At 42.1% G+C, this 12,278-nt stretch overlaps 2 protein-coding genes across 2 annotated transcripts; both read left to right on the plus strand.

The window, feature by feature from the left end:
* Positions 1-311: 311 nt before the first annotated feature.
* Positions 312-3,430, plus strand: LOC115169492 (cerebellin-1). Its single transcript, XM_029725158.1, has 4 exons — positions 312-483; positions 1,344-2,217; positions 2,423-2,542; positions 2,657-3,430. The coding sequence occupies exons 2-4, from the start codon at positions 1,927-1,929 to the stop codon at positions 2,852-2,854; spliced, it is 609 nt and encodes a 202-aa protein (XP_029581018.1). The 5' UTR covers positions 312-483; positions 1,344-1,926; the 3' UTR covers positions 2,855-3,430.
* A 4,333-nt stretch (positions 3,431-7,763) lies between these two features.
* Positions 7,764-11,769, plus strand: LOC115169493 (uncharacterized). The gene is made up of 2 exons (XM_029725159.1): positions 7,764-8,154; positions 9,620-11,769. Exons 1-2 carry the CDS (start codon positions 7,981-7,983, stop codon positions 11,339-11,341), a joined length of 1,896 nt encoding a protein of 631 aa, XP_029581019.1. The 5' UTR covers positions 7,764-7,980; the 3' UTR covers positions 11,342-11,769.
* Positions 11,770-12,278: the final 509 nt, after the last annotated feature.

Consider the following 12,278-nt stretch of genomic DNA (forward strand, 5'->3'; position numbering starts at 1 on the left):
TAGAATCTTTCACAAAAGTGAAATTATGTAGGCCATTATATTGAAAGGGATTCGCTTGAAGATGCTCAGGGTAGATTCATATGCTTTAAATCAATGTCATAGTTCGTGTCAGACTAAACAATGTCACAAAATTACCTTCAACATTAAAACATCTCAGATGCAATACTTTCACTGCCACTTTTCATTGTTAGAGAGAAAATTAGTAGGTGGGTGAGTGACAGAGAATTAAAGAGTGTGTGTGAGAGAACGAGAGAGAGAGAGAGAGAGAGAAAGAGAGAGAGAGAGATTATAACACAGTGGGTCCTCTGGCATGGCCATTTAGATGCCTGTTTCAAAGGGAGGTCTCTGTGATCCTGTAGAATGTGAGAGAACAGAGTAGAAAGTGGTTATGAGGAATATGTGACTATCACTCCATCTCCAAGGAGCAAAAATGTACTTCACCCGATATGGAAAATAAGGACGACACCTTTCAAACTGAAACAGGTGATACCCTCAACTATTTCTTTATGAACTTAAACTTAGACTCCAGGATTGCCTGACAGTACTCAGTGAATAAATGCCTAGTCCTGCAATTTCCTTGTGTTAACATCTTGAATTGTTCAGGAAAACTGCTAATCTTCTGACTGTTGAAAATTGAGGACCAACTCTCTAAAGAAAATAATTTGGGGTTGGTGTGAGAGAGTGCGTCTGTGTGTGTTCGAAGAAAGACTGTGTGGTGGTTTTATAAGGTGGTTGATAACAGTGTTAATCACTAATGTCACAGAGAATGTGATCATCAGAGATGTGTCAGAGTGTCTTTTTGCACTTGAATTGACGACATGTAGAGATTATTTTGGAAGGAAAGAGAGAAATCACATAATAAAGAGGGGGTACAGTCTAAAATGTTGTTCTATCTATAATATCAATAGAGGATGAAGTGCTTTCTTCTCCGTGTGATATACAGTAACCATTTATGTAGTTGTGAAAAGAGAAACACCTAAGGATTTTGTATGAAAATACAAGAGGATGATGGAGAAACTAAGTGCGAACATGGTGGGTACGAGGAAGGGGGGGGGGGCTGGGCATGTTATGGAACGTCAGGAGGTAGAGAGTGCGTGTGAAAGACAGATGGTCTCTCAGTGGAGTTGTTCCCCCCACTCCCTCTTTCTTTCTCACTCCCTCCTGGATTCTACATCCTCCCCTGACACCGGTCCAGAACGTTACCTCATTCCCTCTCCCTCCCCCTTAACAATATCCTCCTCTTCATCCTCCTCTTCATCCGCTTCTATGGTAGTCGAGATTCCTCACAAGCGCTCTACCTTTCTTCATCTATCCCTCCCACCATTTCTCCTTCCTTCTCTCAGGTCCTGGAACACACCCAAACGTCTATTTGCCCATGCTATCCTGCCACCTACTGCCACTGTTGCAAACCAGCACAGAATCACAGGAGAGATATCCATGAGAACAGAGTGAGAGAGATAGAGGGAGGGAAGGACAGACAGATAGTGTGGGGTAAATAGGGGGAGAGACTGTATGTTCTGACTTCGTCGACTTCTGCGGAACACTTACAACTCCAAACCCTCCTGGTTGTCAGTCTGTGAGTCCTACCTGTTGACAAACCTCTATATTTATTACTGGGAGACTTCCTACATAGCGTCTCCGCTAGGAGGTGGGATAGGGGACTGCTGTCATAGAACAGGGTGGTGGACCAAGTTCAACCAATTGAGGACACTAATGATCCTGCTGAATATCAGCTACAAAATCAATTGTGAGACATTTTAGGACCTGAGTGATCCGAGAGAATATCTAGCGTTTTAAAAGTCTGACATCGATTTAGCCAGCCTGGGCATATTTATCTATGTCTGTAATCTTTCAAAGTGACTCTCCTTCATACTAGAATTAATAACAGATATACAATATACAATCAAAACAAAGCCAGTTGAAAGCATGTATCCCAGGGTGGTTCGTTCATCCACCTTAGAGCCCACAGTGTTGCTGGGGCTGCTGCTCCTATGGGGGCCTCTAGGGGCCCAGGCCCAGAATGACACAGAGCCTATCGTCCTGGAAGGAAAGTGTTTGGTGATCTGTGACTCCACTCCCAACTCTGAGCCAGCGGGAAATGCCCTGGGCATGTCAGTACGCTCAGGCACCGGCCGGGTGGCCTTCTCTGCCACCCGCCAGACAAACCACGAGCCCACAGACATGAGCAACCGCACCATGATCATCTATTTCGACCAGGTGAGCAAATTCATATAAATATTGACCATATAAAGTAGTACATCAACAGGTGAAGTTGACCAATGCCTTCTTATTCATTAATTATCTTTGACTGATTTGTTTCTCTTTGATTGATCATTGATGAATGATTGATTTCTATACCCCATCACTCCCTATCTCTCTTATCATCCTGTGTTCATTCTCTCCCTTTCTCTTCTTACCTCAGATCCTGGTGAATGTGGGCAATCACTTTGACCAGGAGAGCAGTGTCTTCCTAGCCCCCAGGAGGGGAGTCTACAGCTTCAACTTCCATGTAGTGAAGGCCTACAACAGACAAACTATCCAGGTGAGAGAGACATACTGTACATGCCGTAAACATAGAGCATGTAGCATAGCGCCACGCATGTCCCACAAATAGTTAGTTGTTTGAGATTGAGACTAACCGTGTGGTTCTTTCTAGGTTAGTCTGATGTTGAATGGGTGGCCAATGATCTCAGCCTTCGCTGGGGACATGGATGTGACGCGGGAGGCAGCCACCAACGCAGGCCTAGTGATCATGGAGAGGGGAGACAAGGCCTACCTCAAACTAGAGAGGGGAAACCTGATGGGTGGCTGGAAGTATTCCACCTTCTCCGGCTTCTTGGTTTTCCCCCTATAGGGAGACAGCCTGCAGGATGGAGAGAGGAGAACAGAGGGAAAAGATGGAGAGAAAAAGGAATGGGGAGGGAAACTGGTGAGACTGAAAAATATATATCATTTAATGTCTGAGAGAAACAATAAAAGAAGAGGGGTGGAGGGAAACACAAAGACAGAATTTGCATGGTAGATATGTGAATCGTCTCATGTGTTCAGTTTGTGTGTAACTTGTCCTTTAGGGTAGAGGAGAGGCTATTTCTGTTCAGACACCAGAGTTGATGCGCACTATGGCACAAAAATGGCAATGTGCAATCAATTTGTAGTATCTTTTTCATTTACACTTTTAAACATAACAAGGAAAGTAAATCCTGTAGCCCCTTAAAATATGGCAAGACCTGATTACAACATTTCATTGCCTTTTGAATCTCTGGCATTTTTGCCTACCATTCTGGCTAGCCACCCTGGCTTACTGCTTTGTTTAACCTGCTTGTCCCGTAACTAATTATATTCCCTATTTGCCAGTATGTGTTTTGCAGTGTGCACACCTCTTAGGAAGATTTATATAAACAGGTCATATTAAAATGAATATATACATTAATCCTTTGTCTCTTTTTGGTGAGTATTTCAAAGTCTATAGTGGTACAATGTGAATTAGATTCGTTTTTTCATTGTTGGTAGTTTCATATTTCGACAATTACATTAGGCTACAAGGTATAAATATTTTACTCTTGCTTTTCATTGAACCAGCATCATGACAACTGTTTGTAAATATAGCTCTCACCACCAGAGTTGGCATGGTGGCAGGGCATTGGCAAGGGGGGAGAGCATAAGGATAGTGAATAACGGATACTCCTCATAGGGCTACCAGTCGCGCACAAACAGATGGAAGCTTTGGCAAGCACACGAGCACATCTTTGCCGGACTCCTGTGGATCAAGTGTGGTGTGCTGTCACAACCAGTCAGTTACGCTTCCTTAATTCATGACAGACAGTAAGACACAGAGTTAGAAAAGCTAGAGGGCCCACTTGAAAAATAAAAAAACTGATTAGCGTGCATATGAAGTCAATTGGGTGGGACTGACCTTTTTCAAGACAATGTGGAAGAGTCTTGCGAAGTTGGCCTATCACCTCCTCTGTAGGTAGTGACAAATTGCCATTATATCACCTCCTCTATAGGTAGCAAAAATGTGCATTACAGCTTATGCTTTGCCATTCCCGATAAGAAATTGTTTGTAGAGCAGTGGCGCTTTCAGATGAAAATGATCAATGACATTGTACTGATACTAGGCCTACATAATATTTCCCTAAAATCAAATATCATCTTTAAATTATGACATTTGGCTACAGAGGGTTGTGCGTATGGCCCAGTACATCCCTCGGGCTGAGCTTCCTGCCATCCAGGACCTCTATACCAGGCGGTGTCAGAGGAAGGCCCTAAAAATTGTTAACGAGTCCAAACAACCAAGTCATAGACTGCTCTCTCTGCTACTGCACGGTAAGCGATACCGGAGCACCAAGTCTGGGACCAAAAGGCTTCTTAACAGCTTCCACCCCCAAGCCATAAGACTGCTGAAAAGTTAATCAAATGGCTACCAGGACTATTTGTATTAACCCCCTTATTTTTTGGCACTGACTCTCTTGCACAAGCTCGATGTACACTTACTGGACTCTAACCACACACACATACTACACTGACACTCCAAACACACAGACGGATATACACACACACACACACACACATACACGCGCATATTGACGACACACACACACACACACACACATTCGGAAAGTATTCAGACCCCTTGACTTTTTCCACATTCTGTTACGTTACAGCCTAATCCTAGAATTGATTAAATTGTTTTCCCCCTCATCAATCTACACAAAGTACCCGATAATGACAAAGCAAAAACAGGTTTTTAGACATTTTAGCAAATTTATTAAAAATAAAAACCTGAAATATCACATTTACATTTAAGTATTCAGATTGTTTCCTCATAACTTTGTTGAAGCACCTTTGGCAGTTATTACAGCCTCAAATCTTCTTGGGTATGACACTACAAGCTTGGCACAGCTGAATTTGGGGAGTTTCTCCCATTCTTCTCTGCAGATCCTCTCAAGCTCTGTCAGGTTGGAAGGGAAGTGTCGCTGCACAGCTATTTTCAGGTCTCTCCAGAGATGTTCAGGGCTCTGGCTGGGCCACTCAAGACTTTTCCATAAGCCACTCCTGCATTGACTTGGCTGCGTGCTTAGGGTCGTTGTCCTGTTGGAAGGTGAACCTTCGCCCCAGTCTGAGGTCCTGAGCACTCTGGAGCAGGTTGTCATCAAGGATCTCTCTGTACTTTGCTCCGTTCATCTTTCCCTCCATCCTGACTAGTCTCCCAGTCCCTGCCGCTGAAAAACATCCCCACAGCATGATGCTGCCACTACCATGCTTCACCGTAGGGATGGTATTGGCCAGGTGATGAGCGGTGCCTGGTTTCCTCTAGACGTGACACTTGGCATTCAGGACAAAGAATTCAATCTTGGTTTCATCAGACCAGAGAATATTGTTTACCATGATCAGAGTCCTTTAGGGGCCTTTTGGCAAACTCCAAGCGGGCTGTCATGTGCCTTTTACTGAGGAGTGGCTTCCGTCTGGCCACTCTACCATAAAGGCCTGATTAGTGAATTGCGGCAGAGATGGTTGTCCTTCTGGAAGGTTCTCCTATCTCCACAGAGGAGCTCTGTCAGAGTGATCATTGGGTTCTTGGTCACCTCCCAGACCAAGGCCCTTTTCCCCCGATTGCTCAGTTTGGCCGGGCGGCCAGCTCTAGGAAGAGTCTTGGTGCTTCCAAACTTCTTCAATTTAAGAATGATGGAGACCACTGTGTTCTTGGGGACCTTCAATGCTGCAGAACTTTTTTGGTACCCTTCCCCAGGTCAATATGGAATGCCGTTTGGGTCTTTGTGTGTCAAAAAAGACACACATCAAATAACACTTTAACAATTAAATAAGCTTTTAATTTGACATGTCAAATAACACAATTCTATTATAGAATGTTTTGTGTGCTGAATTTGCACGTGCAAGCCAAGCGCCACCACTACTACCAGTAGCACTGTCAAAGCTGTACAAAGAAATCTGCAAACAAGCACACACTGGCCACGAACAATGTGTTTACAATACCGTGTTGGTAATAAGGCATTATTTGTTGGACCGCTACTTCTGGGATAGCTAGCTAGCTTTAGCTTGGTACCTAGCAAGCACCAATAGCAGCAGAAAATGCAGTCATTTTTATTATTCTTAGCAATGATTCAGGAATCCTTGTAAGTATTAGCTAGGTAGCCACTTGTTGTTTGCCTATTGACATTTAACTTTAGTTCATGAAAATAAATAGCTAGCCAACTACTTAATCCTGTTGGCCAAAACTAACGTTATAAGCAGCCAGCTAGCTTCATCTGGCTAGTGAGGCTCAACCGGACTGGATTATGTGTTGTGAACTAGCCACAATAAGGATTAGGCACAATAGTGGAATTTGTGGTTTGCCTTCAAAATAAACGTACCTTTTGAAAGTGATGCAGAAGGTTAAAATTGGCGGAGTCATGCCATATTTAGACTAGATCATGTAAAACAAGGTTGGAATGTGAAGCAATGAAATGGGGTATCAGTCTACTCGGTGACACCCACAGAACACAACTATGAAGACTTTACGCAAATATTAGCGTTGTAGCTCTTATCGCGTGTGTGAAATCACCTCCCCAGTCAGCCTATTGTGTGTATTGACATTCATATTGCACTGTACAGCTTTACCTAAGGATTGGGGATCAATTAAATGACGTATCTTTTTTGACACGCAAAGACCCAAACGGCGTTCCATAGGTCTGTTCCTCGACACAATCCTGTCACAGAGCTCTACAGACAATTCCTTCGACCTCATGGCTTGGTTTTTGCTCTGACATGCACTGTCAACTGTAGGACTTTATATAGACAGGTGCGTGCCTTTCCAAATCATGTCCAATCAATTGAATTTATCACAGGTGGACTCCAATCAAGTTGTAGAAACATCTCAAGGATGATCAATGGAAACAGGATGCACCTGAGCTCAATTTCGAGTCTCAAAGCAAAGGGTCTGAATACTTTCGTAAATAAGGTATTTTTTATACATTGGCAAAAATATCTAAAAAACTATTTTCTCTGTCTTAGTATGGGGTATTGTGTGTAGATTGATGAGGCTTTTTTTAATTGAATGCATTTTAGATTAAGGCTGTAACATAACAAAATGTGGAAAAGGAGAAGGGGCCTGAATACTTTCTGAATGCCCTGTACATTCACATTCCTTTACACTCTTCACATATGCTGTTTTTTGTTGTTGTTGCTATTTTACAATTTTTTCTTTAGTTTATTTAGCACATTTTTATTACTTTTTATAAACTCTGCATTGTTGGTTAAGGGCTTATAAGTATGCAGTTCACGGTAAGGTCTACACATGTTGTATTTGGCGCATGTGACAAATAAAAAAATAAAATGTATTGCTATTCAGTTACTTTAAAAAACATTTCAATGAAACTGAACCAAATCTCTATGATATATGCCTCAAGATCAAAATATCATCTTTATATGGTGACATTTGGTCAAATTATTGCCATTCAGTTCCTTTTAAAATATAATTGGGGACACACTCTATTGGGGGAATAATAAAAGAGCCACATCAATATCTCCTGAAATGTGATCAAGCCGACTACAATAAAGACAACCTGGAACATGTCCACAAACACACAGGGGGCTGGGTTACTTGGTTAAAAAAACAACCAATCGTAGTAACGCATTACAAGTAATCCAGATTACGTCGTTACGTAATCAGGCCATTGCAGTGCGCTTTGTCTGGGGTGTATTCATTACGTCTTGCAACGGAAACTGTTTACAGTTTAAAAGAACCAAACAGCACCAGATTAGACTACATCGGGTGCAAACGGAACAAACGGGGAGGGACCTACCTGAATTTGTCCAATAGAAAGTCTCGTTTTCGTGAAAAACATTTCAATTTGGAGTAAACCGTTTCTGTTGTAACAGACGAAACGTTTTGCAACAGAATTGCCGAAATGAATACACCCCTGTTTAAACGCTTGCAGTCTCGCACTAAATACGACACATTGCGCGGATAATTTATTAAAAATGGATGCCGGCGCTCTTGCCACATCTTTCCATGTCTGGCAATATAGACAACATTTCATTTTCAAGGAATTAAGAGAAAAAAATATGACCGTCCAGTGTGTTCTATGCAAACCCAAAATCCGCATGTTGTCTACCTCCAAGAACTCGACATCAAATCTGAAGAAACATTTAGAGGTGAGTTGAATGCTTTCAATGAATATGTTCTATGGTGGGTTAAAAAGCAGGTCGTTTGTAAAACATGTGGCCCGTACCAACTTTATAAACCATCTCCGCCTAGCTACTAACATTCTTTCACAATAAAATAATGACGGCTTTACTGTGTTTTGATTGGGTGCCGGTACATTTCATCGAGCCTATACGGACATTTCATTGGTTCCCTCATGCGTCGCCATATTCTTACCACTCTAAACCTTACCATAACCATTTTACAGTTCAACGTCAAAGGAGTCCCAAGGGTACTGTATAGCAGGAACCAATCACACAATCAGGCAAAAAAAAAGTCGCTTGGAAATGAAATTCTAACATTTGAATATAAATTATATTCAAACATTGCAATGCATCGTAATTTTCACCTACTCGAAAACTGCAACAAAAACCGCAACAACAAAGAAAAACATGTGGGGGCAGTGTCTCAATACAGAGGCATGTATTCATCACGCCAATTCTGTTGCAAAACGTTTCTTAAATGTAAGCAAACGGAACGAAACGGGGATGGACTTACCTGAATTTGTCTAATAGAAACTCACGTTCCGTTTTGCAATGGTTTGGTCTAATGATTACACCTCTGTATTTTGTGACTAGAAAAAGTTGAAAGTAAAGGGATCAATTAAGTTTCACCTGACCTGTTGTTTCCTATTAGTAAAGATGAAGGAGATGGAGACGATTAGAGGAAGCCACGTAAGGCTATTGAGATGCACCCTTAATGAAATCATGGACAAATGGGGTACTACTACTGGTGGTCAGTGTAACTGCCCTCTCAGCCTTGTAGTTTTTGAATGGGCTTCAAGCGCCAACAAATTATGGAAATGTTCTTCATATAAATAATCTGCATAAAAGGTACAAGTAAATTAATCCACAAATATATCTTAAAGGAGCAGTTGCCACATTATTATTATTTTTTTTTAAATGAATGATATGTACCCATTGATTCTTGAAGAATATAACTTATAAATGCCTCATGAGCCTAGTTCAAATGTCATACTCCATCAGAACCTGAAATATAAGCTTGTTTTATGCCAATGTTTGTAATCAAAGTAAATGTAAACAAACACTACATAGCCTCAACTTGGTTAAAACTATAATGGATGGCCAGTCCTCACATTCATAGCTCTGTCTATGAATTTGAGAGTGGTTACATTTCTCCAGCCCTGTCTCTCAGCTTTTTACCGAAACAGGGGTGGGGAGTTTGCTTTGTTGTAGTTTCAACTGCTGATTGCCGCTTTAAATTAAATTTGATGATATAATCTTGAAGCACATTCAAAAGATTATGGGACAGTATCTGGTTCTGCTACATATGACAATAAATAGGTTGGGTAAATGCTTTGGGGATTTACCTGTATGTTAAAAAATACAACAGGGATGTTCTGATATACTGTAAATGAAGGTGTATTAATACATTTTCTTTTTGATTGTATTTCAGAGAAAGCATGCAATCATGTATCTGAAGTCGCCTAAAGGTGAGATGGATGGACCCAATGGATCACCCACAAAGACTCCTAATGAGCCACGCTACAAGAAATCCAAGCTGGAAAACCTTGTCAATCAAATGACATCACAGCCAAAAGTGAACACCCTGGTCTTCAACTTTATGGTGGAAAATGTCCAGTCGCTGTCTGTCTTGGAACAGCCTGCTTTCAGGAAGTTGATTGAGGGCTTAAGTGGAGGGAAGATGTCCATGACCCGAAATACTTTTATCAATGGAATTATGATGGCATACTCCAAAATGAAGGAGGAACTAAAGGAAAAGCTGGACAGTGTACAATCTGTGTGCACTACAGCTGATATCTGGTCAGCTCACAACAGAAGCTACATTGGGATGACATGTCATTGGATTGAGAAGAATGAGCTGGAGAGGAAGTCTGCTGCACTTGCCTGTGCCAGAATACGAGGCTCGCACACATTTGAAACAATTGCAGCCAAAATACACGAGATTCATTTGGCTTACAATATTGAAAACAAACTTCAGGCTACAGTCACTGATAATGGCAGCAACTTCGTCAAAGTCTTCAAAGAGTTTTCAAAGGGGGACAATGAAAACTATGAAGATGACATTGTTGAATTTCAGGACGTGGGCACCATACTTGACGGAGCAGATGAGGCCATGCACCTCTTTCTGCTGCCGCACCAGAGATGTGCATCGCGCACATTGAATCTGATTGCCTCCCACGATCTAGCGCAAGTTCTATCACACGGAGAAACTGCCCAAGTGTACTGCAGCGCAATGGCCAAATGTTTTGCCATATGGAACAGCGTCCACCAATCCCCATTGGCTATAGCAGCAGTTGAGGACATAGAGAAAATGAAATTGACTGCTCCTTCTGTGAGTCGCTGGATTTCTGAATACTCTGCAGTGGAAAAGATGGTCTCTCTCCCTGAAACAAAACTAATGGATGTTTGTGACTGCTTTGGGGTCCCAAGACTGCTATCTTATGAGATAGCATTTTTAAAAGAATACATAAATGTCTTCAAGCCACTTGCTTTTGCACTGGAACTCTTCCAAGGAGAGCAAAAATGTTTTCTTGGACTGGTCATACCTACGGTACTCACATTGAAGAAAAAGCTATGTGAGAAGAAAACTCTTGCACTCTATCTCTTGGACGTCATCAACCCTGTTGTGGAAGCAATAGATTACCGTTTCAAACAGCTCTTTGCCAGTCTGGATGCAAAAATGGCGACAGCAACTACACCACAATTTCGTTTGTGGTGGCTACCAGAAGCTGAGAGAGAAGACATGCATTTGATGCTGGTGGCTGAGGCAACCCGATTGGAGCTGGCTGAGGCAACTCGATTGGAGCCGACTGATGGTGCGCCAATCAGCAGCGACAATGTGCAGTCAGAAGACGAATTCTTTAGTTTCGGACCTGGGACTGGTAACAGTGACACAGAAGAGGAAGTCCGGAGATACCTCGAGGGAACCAGCAAAAATCTCAGTTGCCTGAAATATTTCCAGAGAGTGAGAAAGCTGTTCCTCAAATTCAATGCCATCCTACCCTCAAGTGCTCTTGTGGAGCGCCTCTTCAGTCATAACGGGAACATTCTCACCCCTAAAAGGAATGGTTTGACTGATGATCAGTTTGAGCAAGTTCTCCTTTTGCGGTACAACAGCAAAATATGCACCCTGGACAAAATATTCCCTGAGTAAAAATGGAAAGGGATTTTTTTCTCTCACAGATCATGTATCAGGCAAAGGAAGATGGTGGGAGGAGCTATAGGAGGAAGGGCTCACTGTAATGGCTTAAATGGATTTAATGGAACCGTATCAAACACATCAAACATGCGCAAACAACGTTTGACTCCATTCCATTTATTTAATTCCAGCCATTACAATGAGCCCGTCCTCCTATAGCTCCTCCCACCAGCCTCCACTGATATCAGGGGTGTATTCTTTGTTGTGTTTGTTAAGATCACATTGAACATGTTGTTTAAAAGTCATCAAAGTCTGTGTGTGCAGAGGTTAAAACAGATATTTATGTTTGAAATATGTTTTAGTCGGCGTGACTAAATTTAAGCAATAAGGCCCGAGGGGGTGCGGTTTATGGCCAATATACCACAGCTAAGGGCTGTTCTTAGAGCACGACGTAACACAGAGTGCCTGGATACAGCCCTTAGCAGTGGTATATTGACCATATACCACAAACCCCCGAGGTGCCTTATTGCTATTATAAGCTGGTTACCAAATAAAATTGTATTTGTCACATGCGCCGAATACAACAGGTAGACCTTACAGTGAAATACTTACTTACAAGCCCTTAACCAATAACACCATTTGATTATCTGTTCAGGAGTCTTATGGCTTGGGGGTAGAAGCTGTTGAGAAGCCTTTTGGACCTAGACTTGGTGCTCCAGTACCGCTTGCCGTGCGGTAGCACAGAGAACAGTCTATTACTAGGGTGGCTGGAGTCTTTTTTTTTTATTTTATTTTTTTTATTTTTTAGGGCTTTAATTAGACACCGCCTGGTATAGAAGTCCTGGATGGCAGGAAGCTTGGCCCGGTGATGTAATGGGCCAGGCTGCTTTGCGGTCAGAGGCCATATACCACAAACCCTGAGGTGCCTTATTGCTATTATAAACTGGTTACC

Source organism: Salmo trutta, chromosome 31 (assembly GCF_901001165.1).
Source record: "Salmo trutta chromosome 31, fSalTru1.1, whole genome shotgun sequence".
NCBI lineage: Eukaryota > Metazoa > Chordata > Actinopteri > Salmoniformes > Salmonidae > Salmo > Salmo trutta.

Excerpts from the sequence above, each read along its gene's own strand:
- LOC115169492 (XM_029725158.1), top strand. The coding sequence starts at position 1,927 with ATGTATCCCAGGGTGGTTCGTTCATCCACCTTAGAGCCCACAGTGTTG. Across the intron at positions 2,218-2,422 it reads TGATCATCTATTTCGACCAG|ATCCTGGTGAATGTGGGCAA; the intron begins GTGAGCAAATTC and ends TTCTTACCTCAG. Across the intron at positions 2,543-2,656 it reads ACAACAGACAAACTATCCAG|GTTAGTCTGATGTTGAATGG; the intron begins GTGAGAGAGACA and ends GGTTCTTTCTAG.
- LOC115169493 (XM_029725159.1), top strand. The coding sequence starts at position 7,981 with ATGGATGCCGGCGCTCTTGCCACATCTTTCCATGTCTGGCAATATAGA. Across the intron at positions 8,155-9,619 it reads ATCTGAAGAAACATTTAGAG|AGAAAGCATGCAATCATGTA; the intron begins GTGAGTTGAATG and ends ATTGTATTTCAG.